General features: G+C 35.5%; 2 protein-coding genes across 5 annotated transcripts; one reads left to right on the top strand and one right to left on the bottom strand.

Annotated features, from left to right (window-relative positions):
* Positions 1-1,379: 1,379 nt before the first annotated feature.
* Positions 1,380-5,437, top strand: LOC106061184 (gastrula zinc finger protein xLCGF3.1-like). 4 transcript variants are annotated; one of them, XM_056022712.1, is made up of 2 exons: positions 1,380-1,561; positions 4,069-5,437. In XM_056022712.1, the coding sequence occupies exon 2, from the start codon at positions 4,299-4,301 to the stop codon at positions 5,280-5,282; it is 984 nt and encodes a 327-aa protein (XP_055878687.1). In that variant the 5' UTR covers positions 1,380-1,561; positions 4,069-4,298; the 3' UTR covers positions 5,283-5,437. The 4 variants fall into 4 exon arrangements, with proteins under 4 accessions (XP_055878687.1, XP_055878689.1, XP_055878688.1 ...); XM_056022714.1 differs by lacking the exon at positions 1,380-1,561 and adding an exon at positions 1,609-1,713; XM_056022713.1 differs by lacking the exon at positions 1,380-1,561 and adding an exon at positions 1,633-1,860.
* Positions 5,438-13,329: 7,892 nt separating this feature from the next.
* On the bottom strand, positions 13,330-16,597 carry LOC106060513 (zinc finger protein ZFAT-like). The gene has a single exon (XM_013218614.2). It carries the CDS (start codon positions 16,583-16,585, stop codon positions 14,012-14,014), a length of 2,574 nt encoding a protein of 857 aa, XP_013074068.2. The 5' UTR covers positions 16,586-16,597; the 3' UTR covers positions 13,330-14,011.
* Between the last annotated feature and the right edge of the window lie 399 nt (positions 16,598-16,996).

Consider the following 16,996-nt stretch of genomic DNA (forward strand, 5'->3'; position numbering starts at 1 on the left):
TTTGGGAGTCAGTTATACAGATCGGGTCTCAAACAATGAAATCCTATGCCAAACTGGGAGTCAAACAATCAGTCAGGTTGTGACAAGAGCGTCGCATGAGGTTTGCGGGACATGTTCTCCGATAAAATGAACTACGCATACCAAGAGATGCGATGACATGGAGGGCAATACTAGGAAAGCGCAAACAAGGACGTCTTCGAATAACTTGGCTCCACGCTTTCATGGAGGACCTCAGAACAGTGGACACCAGGTGGAATGAGGCTTCAGACATTGCCAGTGACATCTTTGTGGAGACAGCTTGCAGCCCAATGCGCCGAACGGCGCGAGAGAACCTAAGTCAAAATAAGTAAGTTTCACTTAATTTTCGGAATGTGCGAAGTGTTCCGTTCAAGAAAAATGTTTGGGAAACTCTGGTCTAAAGGAAAGGTGAAGGTGATTACACAGAGCAATAGAAAAGCTACTGTGTTTATCTTGAGACGTCCTACCAGTAAAAAGATTTAGGTCTCGAAATATTTGAAATTAAATAAAAAGTTTCATGCATTGCTTCTGAATGGAATGTTTCAGGTTTGATAAGTCCAGCTTTAAATGAAAAGACATTTGTTAACAACAGGACATGTCTACAGCTACTAAACATCAACCTAACAACAGGACATGTCTAATAAACATCAAACTAACAACAGGACATGTCTACTAAACATCAAACTAACAACAGGACATGTCTACTAAACATCAAACTAACAACAGGACATGTCTACTGAACATCAAACTAACAACAGGACATGTCTACTAAACATCAAACTAACAACAGGACATGTCTACTAAACATCAAACTAACAACAGGACATGTCTACTTAACATCATAAACTAACAAGAGGACATGTCAACTTAACATCATAAACTAACAACAGGACATGTCAACTTAACATCATAAACTAACAACAGGACATGTCAACTTAACATCATAAACTAACAACAGGACATGTCAACTTAACATCATAAACTAACAACAGGACATGTCTACTAAACATCAAACTATCAATAAACTTAAAAACGAAAATAAATAAAAGTTCGAGAAGCTCGTTTGCACACACACACGCACATATATATATAGATCTATGCTTTTACAGCCCCAAAATGAAAAAAAATGTCGTTTGCACCACATTGATTCATTAAATAGAGTGCTTTTATTTGAAAATCTTTTAAGATTCCAACATGAGCACAAAAGAAGAAACCAAATATGTTTGGCCTTATTAAAGAAGAGTTTTTACCCCCCCCCCCCCCCCAATTCGTCGTCCTGGTTCGTTGTGTCGAAAAGGGCCTGCAATTTTGTGTCCCTAAAAAAAAACTGAACACCCCCTTTTTTTTCCGAAAAACAAAAATGACTACACTGTCTACGTATTTTTTTTATTATTATTATTATTTATTATTATTATAGATCTACTCTTTTAATTGGTGATGATTTGTTAAAGGCTCCTTTCACATTATCAATATGTGTTTGAAACTCTACAAGTGTGACCAACTGATATTAACATAACAAAAGATTATTGCGAATAAAGTGAAAGTAAATCTAATCGCATTTCCATCATAGACATAAATATATATAGATTAGTGATTAGGCCTATTAGTATTAGATCTAGATATAAAATATAAAATATAATATTTAGATAGATCTAGATCTAGACTCTATAATTCTATATAGTATATATTCTATAGGTTTGTGTGCACATTGTAAACTTCAATGCTTTCATTTGCACATTAGATTCTAACATTTGTGTTAAGATTTAAACTTGGCCTAGAACTGAATTACTTATTAAGATCTCTGCATTCAATGATTCATACACATTACACACAACTCAGTGAGTAAGTTAAGTCAGTAAGAAAGACGTGTAGATAGAATCTATAATCATCATTTTTTTTAAGTCTGATATGATAGGCCTACTTACTGGTTACAGAGGCTACTCTGTCTCTGATGAACTCTTTTAACTTATACTTATTATACTAATTAACTTACTTTGTTATAGTTATATATAATAATATACTATAGATCTAGAAGTAGATGCTAGCTAGTTAGATCTTCTAATTAATACTAAGATAGAAATAATCTAGATGTAGACTATCAGAGATTCTATGAGATAGAGACATGACATAGGATAAAGTCTAGCTGGCTCAGTCTGATTTTTAAAAATATCTAGAAACTAGATCTAATAAACTAAATATACTAAAATAGTCTCTCTAGAGCTGATCGTACAGTTAACCCTATCACACCGCCAATATAGGCAATAGGGTTACAACAATAGATTAAATCTAAAATATAGTACAGGTAAAATAGTTGAATAGGCCTACTTGACAATTCAAGTCATGTGTCATCAATATAGTCATCAATAGTGTCAATACTGACGTAGGCCTATTAGATGTATTAGTACTATACATGATATATATATTGACTTCCTTCAGTCGTAGAATGACTATGTATCATCTTGAACACTTTTTCATATGGCTGTGAAGCCCTATTTTTGAGAGACACTTCCATCCACATATATTGCAGGTGGCTTTCGCTTTGGTGGTAGAAGAGCTGGCCATTTACCGTATGGCACGCTTTTCTTCTAGAGTCAAGGCTCATGTTTTCTCACTGGACAGTAATATACATAGAATACTTACCATTATTGTCATTATACTATATATCTATAGCTCCTCCTTCTTAATCGAAGATGAGCACATTTCTCATATCCTATGAACTCGAAGATGACTAAAGTCCAATCCTCGCTTTCAAAAGCTGGCTGCATACGTGGCATGGGTAGGTTTTATCACTTGCAGTAGGCCTGCTTCTTCTCTCAGCTTTTTGTTGGTTCGGCGCTCTTTCACGCTGGCCACTCTCCTTGTTTCATATCGCATAACTCTGACACAGCTTCACGCTCTGAGGAGTGATCGAGAGCTAGTGCTTCCAAGCTGTGAATGTCATTACCACACTCCTTGAAGGAGCTCTTCAGGGTGTCTTTATAGTGCTTGTGTTGACCTCCCTGGGAGCACTTTCCTGCACCGAGCACATTATACTATAGTCTCTAGATCTAGATTCTATGACAATAATCTAGATCTAACACTAATCTAGATCTACATCTAGACACTCTGTCGAAGACTGTAATGAACTCTAATGCTTGTTGTATGTTAAGTGGTTAGGTGAGAAGAAAAGGGACACTGACATGGTTAGTCAAACACTAGTAACAAAGGTCAAAGGTTTATAAAAAAAAATTTCATCTTCTAGATCCAACATAGATTATCTACTAGATCGATTATATATATATATATATATATATATATATATATATATATATATATATATATATATATATATATATATATAAAGACATACTTTTTTATTGTTGCAAGAATGTTTGGTCTTTCTTAGATATATAGAGCCAAAGTGTACAATAGATTCTCGTCTGTATTAATGAGATCTAGCTCTAGATATACTCAGAGCATTAGGATAACCAACTCTAGGGGGAAACAAAATATCATCTGTGTGCATAACCTCCCTACCCAAAAAACTAATTAGTCAGATTGATTTTAACAAACTTGTCAGAAATATGTGCAAAATTTAGGCCTAGTCTACTAGTATGCAATCATAGACATCACATGGAAACTGGTGAAGAACTGTTTTGGATGCACAGAAAAAGTGTAACTCTGTTAGAAAAATAGCAATTACTAATTTATAATTGAAAATGAAATAAAAAGAATAATTCACTATCTGTAAATCAAAGCACATATTATATAAAAAATTAAAAACCCATCAGAGTTTCACTGTAAGAATAGATATAGAATATAATAGATCTATTACAGTAACCCATTAGAGTTGGGTGGACTCAGGAGTGCCCTAAAAATCTCGAAATTCTTCACCCAGTTTCAAACCCAGGACCCCAGGTGCATGACATAAAGGCTTGTCTTTGAGTCCGAAGATAAATGAGGAGTGCAGTGTTTCATGTGGCAGACTTAGTAATGAAAAAATGATGAAGCTTTATTAATTAAATTATTTCAGTAGCTGTTGATCCTTCATGACTGCTTTCATTGTTGCAGGTTTAACAAGTCCAGCACATGTTTGTACTACGGAGCAGATGAACAGCTTGAATACAAATTCTAAAAATAGATGGTATGAAAAGAGCAAAAGATGAACATAACTTCAAAAGTGCATTGTGCAATAGAGAATGTATACGAGTGAATAATTTTATCTCATACACAAACGCAACGGTTTCAATGCTCTGTGCTAGGAAGAGTTTAGCAGACAATAACAGTTCAAGAAACACAAAATGGCTCGTCATAGACAAAAGTTCAAATGTAATTTGTGTAATGGTTTTTTTTGTTCATTGTTAACATTAAAAAATCACTTTTCGGTTCACACTGGGGAAAAACCTTTTCAGTGTTATCACTGTAACAAAAAGTTTAGAAATATTTTAAAGTTAAAACAACATTTATCCTTTCATCTACTTCATCTGCGATTTAAATGTTCTTTTTGCGATAAAGGATATTTCATCAAGTCACAATTACAAGAGCATATGCTGACTCATAGTATTCAGATGAACAATTTTCAGTATCCAGTGCACTGTCAAATTTGCAATAAAGGGTTCAGAAAATCAAGCCTCTTAAAATCACATATGGTTTCTCATACTGGAGAGAAACCATTTAAATGTGACGAATGCAGCAAAGAGTTTAGTTCTAGAACATCTTTGAAGGAGCATGCTTTTCGTCATACTGGGGATAAACCATTTCAGTGTGACTTTTGCAAAAAAGGTTTTCCAAAACATTCCCACTATAAAAGGCACATTCTAGTTCATTCAAACGAGCGACCATTTCAATGTGACATTTGTTTTAAAAGGTTTAAAGGAAGCGATGCTAGGAAACGACATTCTCAGATTCATTGTAAAGAAACACCATTTCAATGTAGCCTGTGCAATCAAAGATTTAGATTTAAAGCAAATTTATTATCACACCATAAGCAAGCTCACCAAGATTGTAACAAAGGAAAATGTTTTAAATGTGTTTTGTGTAATCAGGTTTATGTATGGAAGATATCAATCCAATGGCACCTGAAACATCACATCAGCGACAGGACAGAGCTCAGATGTTTATTGTGCAATAAAGTTTTTTCCAACCCATCTTCTTTGAAAGGCCATATCACGCATCACTTAAGAGAAAAGGCGTTTGTATGTGCACTGTGCAATAAAAGCTTTGGCTACAGGAATAATTTAAGACAACACATACAATCTCATGTGATAAAGAGGAAAGTAAGATGAACTATAGATCCTTATAATTTAAAATTAGACAATTTTGATTTGGGGACCGCGTTTCACTGTATTTGCATGTCTTTGACAGTCAAGAAGTTTTGAACATAATACATTCACTTTGGACATAATACATTCACTTTGGACATAATACATTCACTTTGGACATAATATCTTATCTTATCTTATATAATACAGACGTTACTTCAAAAAAGATGATTACGTCCTACGCGTCATGCATTTAGTCATGCATATTAACCAATGACTTAAATTCTGCCAAGTCACTGGTTTTCCTGGCTAGCTCAGACAACCCATTCCATGCTCTAATAGCACTAGGGAAGAACGAGTATTTGTACAAATTTGTCCTAGCATATGGGACGAGGAATGTGCCTTTATCTTTGTGTCTTTCAGAGTATTTTATTAAATTTTGTTTTTGTATTTGAAGATTATGGTTCAGTGTTTTATGTATTATTGCTACTTTACTTTTGAGCCTTCTGTCCTGAAGGCTTTCTAAATTTAGTGATTTTACTAAAGGTGTTACTCTAGTCAAATGTGAATATTCGTTTGTTATGAATCGCACTGCTCTATTTTGTGTCTGTTCTAGTTTCTTAATGTTTTCTTGAGTTGAGGGGTCCCAAACAGAGGATGCATATTCTATTATTGGCCTAACCAAGGTTAAATAACATTTTAGTTTTATGTTCTTATTTGATTTATAGAAATTTCTTTTAATAAATCCTAATGCTTTGTTTGATTTTTTTGTAGTTTCATCAATATGTGGATTCCATGACAGTTTTTCATTTATTATAACACCTAGGTATTTTGCGTTTTTAGTCTGTGTTACTGGTTTGCCATGAATAAGATAAGTGGAATTAATTTGTTTTAGTTTTTTTGTTACTCTTAACAACTGACATTTTTCTGGGTGGAAAGACATGCTCCAATTTGATTCCCATTTCTGTAATTCATCTAATTCTCTTTGTAAAATATCTGTGTCTTGTGTTGTTTTTATTGTTCTATATATTATGCAATCGTCTGCAAATAATCTGACTTTTGTTCCTGAAGTAATGCAATTTGGTAAATCATTTATGTAAATTAAAAATAGTAGTGGACCCAAGACTGTTCCTTGAGGTACACCTGAGTTTACTGTTATCGGTGTTGATTTAGAGCCATTTATTATTACAGTTTGTTCTCTCCCTATCAGAAAGTCTTTAATCCACTGATGCAGTGGACCATTAATGCCGAAACATTTTAATTTTTTAAGCAAACTATGGTGGTGAACTTTGTCAAAAGCCTTAGAAAAATCTAGTAAGATAGCATCTATTTGTTCACTATTATCTAAACCTTTTGAAAAATCATCAATTAGTCCTATCAGTTGTGTTTCACATGATCTATATTTCCTAAAGCCATGTTGGTATGGTGTGAGGACATTATGTTTGTCTAAGTGGTTTATGATGTTGCTACATATTATGTGTTCTAGGATTTTACATGTGATGCTGGTAAGTGATACTGGTCTGTAGTTTCCTGGGTCAGATTTTTCTCCTTTTTTAAATAGGGGGGTGACATTAGCTTCTTTCCAGTCCTTTGGTACTCTGCCCTGGTTAAGTGAAGCCTGAAAGAGTATTTTGAACACTGGGGCTAGCTCATTACTTAGTTCTTTGAGTAATCTAGCTGGAATACCATCAGGTCCAGAAGCTTTATTTGGTTTGGTGTTGGCTAATAGTTTTTGAATTCCATTTTCTTGTACTACTATATCTTCTATGTTGTCTACTTGGTTCAAATTCAGTAATATGTCTTTGTCTCCTGGGGCTGAGAATGCTGATGCAAAGTATTTGTTTAGAATGTTTGCTTTAGTTTCATTATCATTATGTATTATGTTATGTTCATCTTTTAATGGCGCTACGCCTGTTGTTTCCATTTTCTTAGACTTAATGTATGACCATAGGTTTTTGTTGTTGTCTTTAGATATTACATTGTTTATGTATTCACTCTGCAGCTGTCTGCTTACTTTTTGGGTTAAGTGTTTAATTTTTATATACTTTTTGTAAACTCTTTCTGCATTAGTTTCTTTACATTTTCTATATAGGTTTTCCTTCTGTTTACAAAGCTTCTTTAGTCTATTATTAAACCAGCATTTATTTATTTTGTTTGATGTGTATTTAGTTGGTATTTGATTTTCTATAATGCTTTTAAGATGGTTTTTAATGAAATTCCAGAGGTCATCGACTGGTTGGTTAATGTCTTTTTCTAATAAGAATGTTTGTTGAAAGTTTAATGCAGCTTGGTGTAGTTGTGTTAGGTTACATTTATTCCAGAGTAAGATTTTTCTTTTGGGTTTTATATTGGCTACTGCTTTTATCTGACTGTGTATTTTTATGATCTCATGGTCTGATAGACCAGGGATAATATCATAATCAACTACTAATCCAGGTCTGTTGGTTAAGAAGAGATCTAATGTGTTGTTTAATCTAGTTGGATTTTTAATGATTTGATCTAAACTTAGGTTGTGTAAAGTTTCTATGAAAAGCTCATTTATGTCCTTAAGGTTTTGGTGTTTATCTATGGTTAGTGTTTTCCAATTTATATCAGGTAGGTTGAAATCACCCATAATCCAAAAAACTGCATTTTTATTTGTCTCTTTAAGTGTCGTAATCTGATTACATAGTTCCTGCATGTATTCTAAACTAGAATTTGGTGGTCTGTAAATGCTGCCTATTATTAGGGATGTTGAGGTGGTATTAATTTTACAAAATGTTGATTCTATATTTTTTGAGTTAGGTAAGGTAATTTCTTCTGCTATAAGAGTGTTTTTTATTGCTAAAAGAACTCCTCCATGATTATCAGCCCTATCTTTTCTAAAAATTTCATAATTACTATTGAAAATTTCTGCATTATAAATTTCAGGATGTAGCCAAGTTTCTGTGCCTGCAATTATGTCTGGTTTCTCACATTCTAATAAAATTTCTAAGTCTGCTGTTTTGTTCCTAATGCTTTGAAAATTTATTACTAAGGTTTTAAGGTATTTTGGTGTTACTTCTTTAGTAGGTTTGTTTAGTGAGGCTGTTGTATTAATTTTAGTAGATTTAGGTTTAACAGGAGTGGATCTGGCTAGTGGTTGGTGAGTTTGGTTTGGGATGGTGTTTAGGATGTTGTATGGGTTAGAAGTGTCTGCATCAAAGGAATCAAACAGTCCTGATGTAAACTGAGGTAACCCACATGGTACACAGTGCCATGATGCATCTTTGTTGCCTAAGGCATAATACACAGGTGTATTCATATGGAGACATGATGCATGGTACCATTCATCGCAGGTGTCACATTGAATGGCTTTCTGTTTCATGGTGCATACTTTTTTGCAGATGTTGCATCTATCTTTAGATCTAGGCCCTGGATTTGACTCTACATCTCCTGCTATTAATATTAACAGTGATAGGTATTTATTTCTGCTGTGTCTGATTGAGAACTTCCATTTGTGATGGGTAATCTTCTTTAGTGTTATGGATGTGTATGTTAGGTTATTTTTTAAGTATACATTTTAACCATACATTCACTTTGGACATAAAACATTCACTTATATAAGGACATAAGCTGCTAAATGAGGTTAAAATGCTTCAAAGTTGTTGGTTAAAATTAGCTTTTGACATTAGATTTATTACCTTCCACAAACTGGTTCACTTAGGCTTATAACCTTTAGCATAACACTGGTTCGCATTCCATAGGATTTATTACCTTTCACAAACTGGTTCACTTAGGCTTAAAACCTTTAGCATAACACTGGTTCACATTCCCCACTAACATAAACATTTGGGTATAAAACTTGAGCTAAGCTGTTTTAGTTGGGGAACTAAGGAGATTATTTTGAGAGGTAATTGTATTTTACTTAGAGCAGTAACTAAGTTGTTCAATAAAGACTATTATGTGCCGGTAATACTGTTATTCATTTAGGGGAATTTAGTGAGTTAAGAATTACTAAAGAATGCAATAATACATTGTTTTTTCGAAGGTAACACAATGTCGTACTTATAACGTAAGTCACAATATGCAAGAACTTAAATTGATATACCGATACCTTGTGTTTTATTGTATTTGGTGAGAAAAAATGTTTGTGAGTTACTAGTGCTTTCAGTGTATAACTTTTTATTTAAACTACAGTATGAGTTATACCAGTACAATAAGAAAACAACACATTTTGATTTTTTTAAAAGGTTTTTACTATGACAAGTCTTCATCATGTTTTATATACTACCTTTATTGTATTTATGTGTTGGTTATTCTTAAAGCATTTGTTGTCATTTTTAATGCCATATTTACATGCAAAAATAATTATATATTAATATACATTTCATATTTATATTTATGGGACTTAAGAGATCTCAGGTCACTCATACATTTTCTTTACATTATATTTGTTCTTGAAAAGGAAACCAAATAACATTAAATATTGTATTGTACCATATCTTCATTTTTATAGTAAATATATATAGATATGTTATTGGCCTTCATTTCAGAAACAAAATGTTACCCTCCCCTGTCATCGTGCAGAAGGTTTTGGTTAGGATATAATTATCTTCAAATTTGAAGGAACATCCGAAACATGTAGATTCCAGGAAAAAGAAATTATGAATTTTAAAATGCCTGGATATGCTTGTGCCTTACAGCGCCCGCCCTCACACCCCCATTGATGGATGAAGGGAAACCTACTGCATCTCCAATTCTGTCTCCAGGAGGAACTTTATCTAGTATGCAAAACACTTTAAAATTCTGTACGAAACATCATTTTGAAAAATAAAGTAAATCAACTAACTTTGTGAAATTTCATTACGTAAATTTAAATTCTAAACATTGTGTTAATATAAACAAGAAAAAGAAATGTGTACAATTTTTTAATGTTTCTTTTTCATTACATTTTTTAAACTTTTCCGAATCCCACTGTGGGAACCTACAGCACTTCTCCAGAACCCCAGCTGCTAGGTGGGGCGCTACCAGTAAATGTTTGAGAAACACTGACATTGGTGAATGTGTAAGCCGCCAAAATAAAGCCCTCAATATCTTGTTTATTTAGAAACAGCACACTTTATTGAATAGGTCAGTGTTTTAGCCAAATAAAACCCTCAACTTGTAGGCCCTATGTATTTTTAGTTTTAGACCTGCATTTAAATACATTATCGGTAGGCCTACTCTTTATTAATGTCTAGGTCATTTTTTTTTTGTGTGGTCAAATAGCACTATCAGATTCAGAAATAGTCAACTTCGGGGGGTACGTCAAGTCTCGGGTCCACAATACACATAACCCTAACCAAGGCCTTGAAGAGAATTGATGGCTGCCTGGTGATGTATGGACTGTTGTTCAGTTGTCTAGATTGTCCCAAGTTCATATACCATGCCCACTGCCATCCCCCGTCGTCCTGCGGAAGGCTTGGGCAAGTGTGTAGATTATCTTTAGTATCCAAAACATATAAAACATTTTACAAATGAAACAAACCTTGATTTGACATTAAATGCTAAGTGTTTAGAGATGATTAACGTGGGAAAAAAATTGGTGCTAGTGCATTTGTTTCTTTCATACATTTATCTTTCTTACTTTATCCAATGGTAATCTATAAGATTGTTTGTTGTTTTCCTTTTCATTTATAATCATTTGTTTTTTATCATTTTTTTTTTTAACATGTATATATAAATTATTATCTATTATTAATATATATGTGTATCTGTATTCCAATTCTTTTTTTAAGCCAAAACTTCCTTTGGAATTCTGTTTTGTTGTCATTTAAAATTGCAAACAAAAAAAAGTAATCATTAAGTTTTACAAAGAATATAAATGCCAGCCGCCCTGGGGTGTTTTAGTTGGTATGCGTGTGTGTTTGTGGGGGTTGGCTAATTTTATTATTAGGTTTTGTTATCATTGTTCTATTATCTACCAATCTGACCAATCCCACTCCCCTTCTAATTGTGAAATATTTCCCCAGTTTCTTATCACACAGTACCTTGCAGGTGAGCTCTTGTGCAAACTGAGACAGGAAAAAAAAATTAGCCTCTAACCACCAATAGGGAAGGGGGGGGGGGGGGGAGGAATCTCAAAGTTTTTCCTGAGTAGACACAATCTGAAGCACTAGAAAATCCTGTAATATCAGAATCCATTTGCTCTAACATGACAGATCCAGTTCTTTATGCATATGAATAAATAGAATTTGTCAGTGATTCATGATATTTGTATGATAATCTTTCACTTTGATTTCTGTATTATCTAGTCCAAAAGTATTAAGTTTTACAATTGTTGAATGTGTTAGTTGTGTACAGCTACAAGAAAAACTGTTTTATTTCTACTCTAATACATGTATGTTGACTTAAGCTTTAAGGAAGTTTTTTTTGTTGTTTTTTTTTGTTTGGTTCATGTGTGCTTGGTTTTTAAACATTGTCTTCAAATACAGAGTTGTCTACCCTAACAAAATGATGTTCAGTGTCAAGCAAACCTTAAACAAAATCTATGGGCAGAAAATAGCTTTTTGTATGATTAGAAGCCAAAGTTTGCAGGGTCACTAAAGGAAGGTTGGTATTTAGTGCCCACACATTAAAAAATGATTAGCCTTATAAAGAATAAACTGCTTCGTACATAACTAATTAATGCGAACTAATCAGCCTGTGTTAAGAGCAGACTTTGCCAGAATAGAATTAGAGAATAATGTTCCAGAGTATCATCTGCTATGTTCCCATGAGTAAAATCTGTCTATAGCCCAACTGCTATGTTCCCATGAGTAAAATCTGTCAATGGACCCAACTGCTATGTTCCCATGAGTAACATCTGTCAATAGACCCAACTGCTATGTTCCCATGAGTAACATCTGTCAATAGACCCAACTGCTATGTTCCCATGAGTAAAATCTGTCAATAGACCCAACTGCTATGTTCCCATGAGTAAAATCTGTCAATAGACCCAACTGCTATGTTCCCATGAGTAAAATCTGTCAATAGACCCAACTGCTATGTTCCCATGAGTAAAATCTGTCAATAGACCCAACTGCTATGTTCCCATGAGTAAAATCTGTCAATAGACCCAACTGCTATGTTCCCATGAGTAACATCTGTCAATAGACCCAACTGCTATGTTCCCATGAGTAACATCTGTCAATAGACCCAACTGCTATGTTCCCATGAGTAAAATCTGTCAATAGACCCAACTGTTATGTTCCCATTAGTACAATCTGTCAATAGACCCAACTGCTATATTCCCATGAGTAAAATCTGTCAATAGACCCAACTGCTATGTTCCCATGAGTAACATCTGTCAATAGACCCAACTGCTATGTTCCCATGAGTAACATCTGTCAATAGACCCAACTGTTATGTTCCCATTAGTACAATCTGTCAATAGACCCAACTGCTATGTTCCCATGAGTAACATCTGTCAATAGACCCAACTGCTATGTTCCCATGAGTAACATCTGTCAATAGACCCAACTGCTATGTTCCCATGAGTAAAATCTGTCAATAGACCCAACTGCTATGTTCCCATGAGTAAAATCTGTCAATAGACCCAACTGCTATGTTCCCATGAGTAAAATCTGTCAATAGACCCAACTGCTATGTTCCCATGAGTAAAATCTGTCAATAGACCCAACTGCTATGTTCCCATGAGTAAAATCTGTCAATAGACCCAACTGCTATGTTCCCATGAGTAAAATCTGTCAATAGACCCAACTGCTATGTTTTCTTGAATACAATCTGGTCTCGCAACAAGAAACAGACCCAACTGCAATGCTCCCCGAGTACAATCAAATATCACACCAAGCAAGTGATCAGCCTTCTATGGCTACTGGTCTTAAAGCATCAGACCCAACTGCCTATGTTTCAATGAGACGATTTTCCAGTAATAAAAAAGCTTTTCTGTAACTGGGACATAACAGAAGAATGGTAAAGGGCTTAACACTTTCAACCTTAAAATTCCAATTTGAATTCAAGTGAAGCTGATCCAGTTCTAGATAGTTCTCAGTTTTAACATGACAGATGAGTATTGAGAAAGCTCACATGAAACTGAGATACCGGTTACAATAAAATAAAAACAAAGCTATAACACTGAAAATGCTTTATTTATGTACCACAATAGTCCTAATAATAAAAAAGAAAACTTCTACTTGAAATACTGGCTACAATGTTGGCAGTCAATACTTCACAACCAAATCACAAAAATAAACAAAATTACACACTTGACACAATGTTGGTATGAACCTATCTTGGGCTCCGTATTTGTAACAAAAATTAAAACATCAAGTCCTGACTGAAACTATGATTAGTAACTGATGACAAAAGTACACAAAAATGTACCTTTAAGCAATAACTATGACCTATAGATACGTTCTAAATTTTAAAAAATGCCATACAGGTAAGCTCTGTAATTTAAAAAATGACATACAGGTAAACTTGAGAAAAACGATGAACAATATCACATGCTGGTAGTGGTAAACACCAAAAAACCAGGGAAATAGTATGGTACACACATACCAACAATAACGTTTTTAAAGTTAACATCCTCAATCCAGTGTGTTTCTAAGTCATGATCTTGTTAATGAGATTCCAGTGTAAGCATTAGGTTATAAAAAGATCTCACAGACTAAATATGAATAAAACGTGACTTAGGCGAATGACTTGGTAAAATACAAAACTGGTCTATTAGATGAATGACTTGGTAAAACACAAACTGCTCTATGATGGTCATCTTAAGAACTAAGTAGAAACTTTTTTTTCCTACTACCTTAACTTTCAGGTAAAACTTTCTCAGTTTGTTGAATGTTAATTTGATCTGGGGTTGAGTCAAAGGAGAAAACTAGATTCTCTGAAAGGTCCAGATGCACTTTTGCCAAATGAGCTTTTAGCCTTAGAGTTCTCATGCATGTGAAGTCACAGAAAGCGCAGTGGTACATCTTTTTGTTCCCCTTGACCCTGCTCTCTGTGCTTTCAGCCTTGTCATGAAGGGTCATGTGTTTCCTGAGCTGTGTGCCACGGATGCACGAGTATGAACACCGAGAGCACTGGAAAGGCTTCTGGGCAGAATGGGTCAGCATGTGCTCACGAAAGTCCGCGGCACGGTTACCAGCATAGTTACAGAGGTCACAGACAAATCTGTGTTTGTTCTCGTGCTGGGACTGAAAGTGAATCTTGAGGCTGTCTTGCTTCTTGTATTTGGCGCTACACAGCTGGCAACAGAAAGGGTACTCAAGCGTGTGCTGCAGCATGTGCGTGTTCATCTGCTGCTTTTGGACACAGGAGTAGCTGCAGTATTGGCACTGGTACGGCCTGACACCATGGGTGAACTTGTGTTTCTTCAGAAGATATTCAGACGCAAATTTCTCCTCGCAAATATCACACTGGTAGTTGTTGTCACCTGTGTGTTTAGCCAGGTGGGATTTCAAACCTGGCATGCTCTTACAACTATAGTCACAATGGGGGCAATGGTATCCACTTCCAGACTTACCCCCCTTGGAATGAGTCAGGATGTGCTGCTGAAGAGTCGGTTTGCTTTTGCAAGAAAACTGGCAAGTGTCGCACTGAAAGAGCTTCTGGTGAGTGTGACGTATCAGATGTTTCTTCATTCGAAAGAGTTGGTCACACATGTAGTGGCAGTGAGCACACTTGTAGTTTTTCAGGTTCTCGTGTTTCCTCGCATGTTTTTTATAAGTAGATTTATAATCACACGAGAATGAGCATAATGCGCAGTGGTACATCTTGGACTTAGAATGATTCCTGTCTACTGGTGGCACTAGTTCCTCTTTAAATGTTTCCAACGGCCTTTCTTCTTTTACTACTGTAACGATGAAGTTATTAGCCGGCTGAATAATAGGATCAAAAGAGAATGTGCCCAACTGGTCAACAGGAAAGGGATCAGTGTCAGGCCAGTCATGTTCCTCCACCCAAGTAGGGTTAGTTGAAGTCATTAAAACAGGTTGTTCACTCTGAACTAGAGCGTTAGGTTCTTGGTGAATGAAGGGAGCTGCAAGAAGTAATGTCTGGTGTTCAGAAGCTACGAAGAGGCTGCTGGGGTCAGAGAACATATCATTGTCACTCTGAGCTTGTGTAAATATTATCTGATGGCTTTCTGTGGGGTTTAAAAGCAGTTCCTGCTTTAAGGGCGCAGCAAACACAGAAAGAGGGTCCAGTGGGTTTTCAGTTAGGACTAGCAGCTCTGTTGGAGAGTTTGTTTCAATTGGAATGGAAGCCTGATTCTCCTGATGAGGGAAAACCAGTGGAGCAGAAACTTGCTGCTGATCCACACTGTCTGTAGAGCCTTGCTGCTGATCAACAGTGTCTTGAAAAGCGAAAGTTTTCTCAAGCATTAAAGCAAATTCATTCTTCTTCACGCAGTGGGACTTCATATGTTTTTTCAAACTGGAAGCAGTGATACAGACGTAGTCGCACTGTTGGCAGTGCACCAGTTTATTCCCCAATCTTGACAAAACTGAATCTTCCCCACCAACTATATTATCTCCCCTGTGGACAAGAAGGTGAGCCCGCAGCCTTGACCTGCGTATACAGGAATAGCTACAGTAGGGGCATTTCTCTGGCTTGGCCTTGCTGTGGATCAGCAAATGCCGCCTGTAGTCTGCAAAACGATTGGTTGGGTACTGGCAGTGGTGGCATTTAAATTTATAATGGTTGGCGTGGGTTAGCATGTGTACCTTTAGCCCAGCCTCTTTTTTGTATTTAGCATCACAAATGTTACATTTGAATGGTGTTTCTGTCTCATGCAACAGTAGGTGAGCCTTCAGTTGAAACTTCTGTATGCAGCTGTAATCACACAGTGAACACTGGATGGGTTTTTTGCTCCCATGTGTGAGTTCGTGAATCTTCATGTTTCTCTTTCTATGGCAGCTATAGTCACAGTAAGAACACTTGTACTCTTTGACCGAGGAATGTATCTTTAAGTGCTCTTTTAAATTGGCAGACGTTTTAAACATTGCACAACAAACATGACACAAATACTTGGCACAGCTGGGCTTTTTTCGTTTCAATGCTTTAACGCCAATCCTTGAAATAGAAGCCAATTTGGATTCACTAGTTTGGTCTGAGTTGGATTGTATTGTAGAGCTTTCTTCAGGAGCTTTATACTGAGGATGGTTTTCTTGGTTACTAAATCTCTGTGGATGAAACTTCAGTTTAAAGCTTTCAACATCCTTATGACATACTTTGTACTGCATGGTTTTTGTCTTGCACTTTGGTTTTGCACCATGACTTCTCTGTTTAGGTTTCATCTTATTCTTAAAACTGTCAACATCAAGGGTAATGTTGCTTGGGGTCTTGGAACAGACAATGTGATTTATACCTGAAGTCATGTTTCAGATAGTGTGCAGATACTGTTCTGTCTGGGATTTAAAAAAAAGTATAATTAGTGATTAAATTTTTAAAAATTTAATTGAACACTGAACATGTCGTATAAGAGATAGTGATTTTATGAATGTAAGAAAATACCTCACATTTTGTATAATGGTCAGTGCTCACACTTCTGGAAGAAGGGAATTGGGAATAATTACAATTACACCATTCGAAAACCTAGATGTAAATATTTGGGTCTGTGTGCCTCGCCAGACATATAGACTGGTCCAACACTACTTAGCTTAGGTTCTAGATTTTCAACCACCGAGACCAAATTTGGGAAGGCCGAAGGTTTGAGAGGGAATAAGGGAAACCCTCCACTAATGTGCATGGAAAAGAAATGGTAATGTAATTGATAATGTACCGGTATA

This window comes from Biomphalaria glabrata, chromosome 3 (genome assembly GCF_947242115.1).
Source record: "Biomphalaria glabrata chromosome 3, xgBioGlab47.1, whole genome shotgun sequence".
Taxonomy (NCBI): Eukaryota; Metazoa; Mollusca; class Gastropoda; family Planorbidae; genus Biomphalaria; species Biomphalaria glabrata.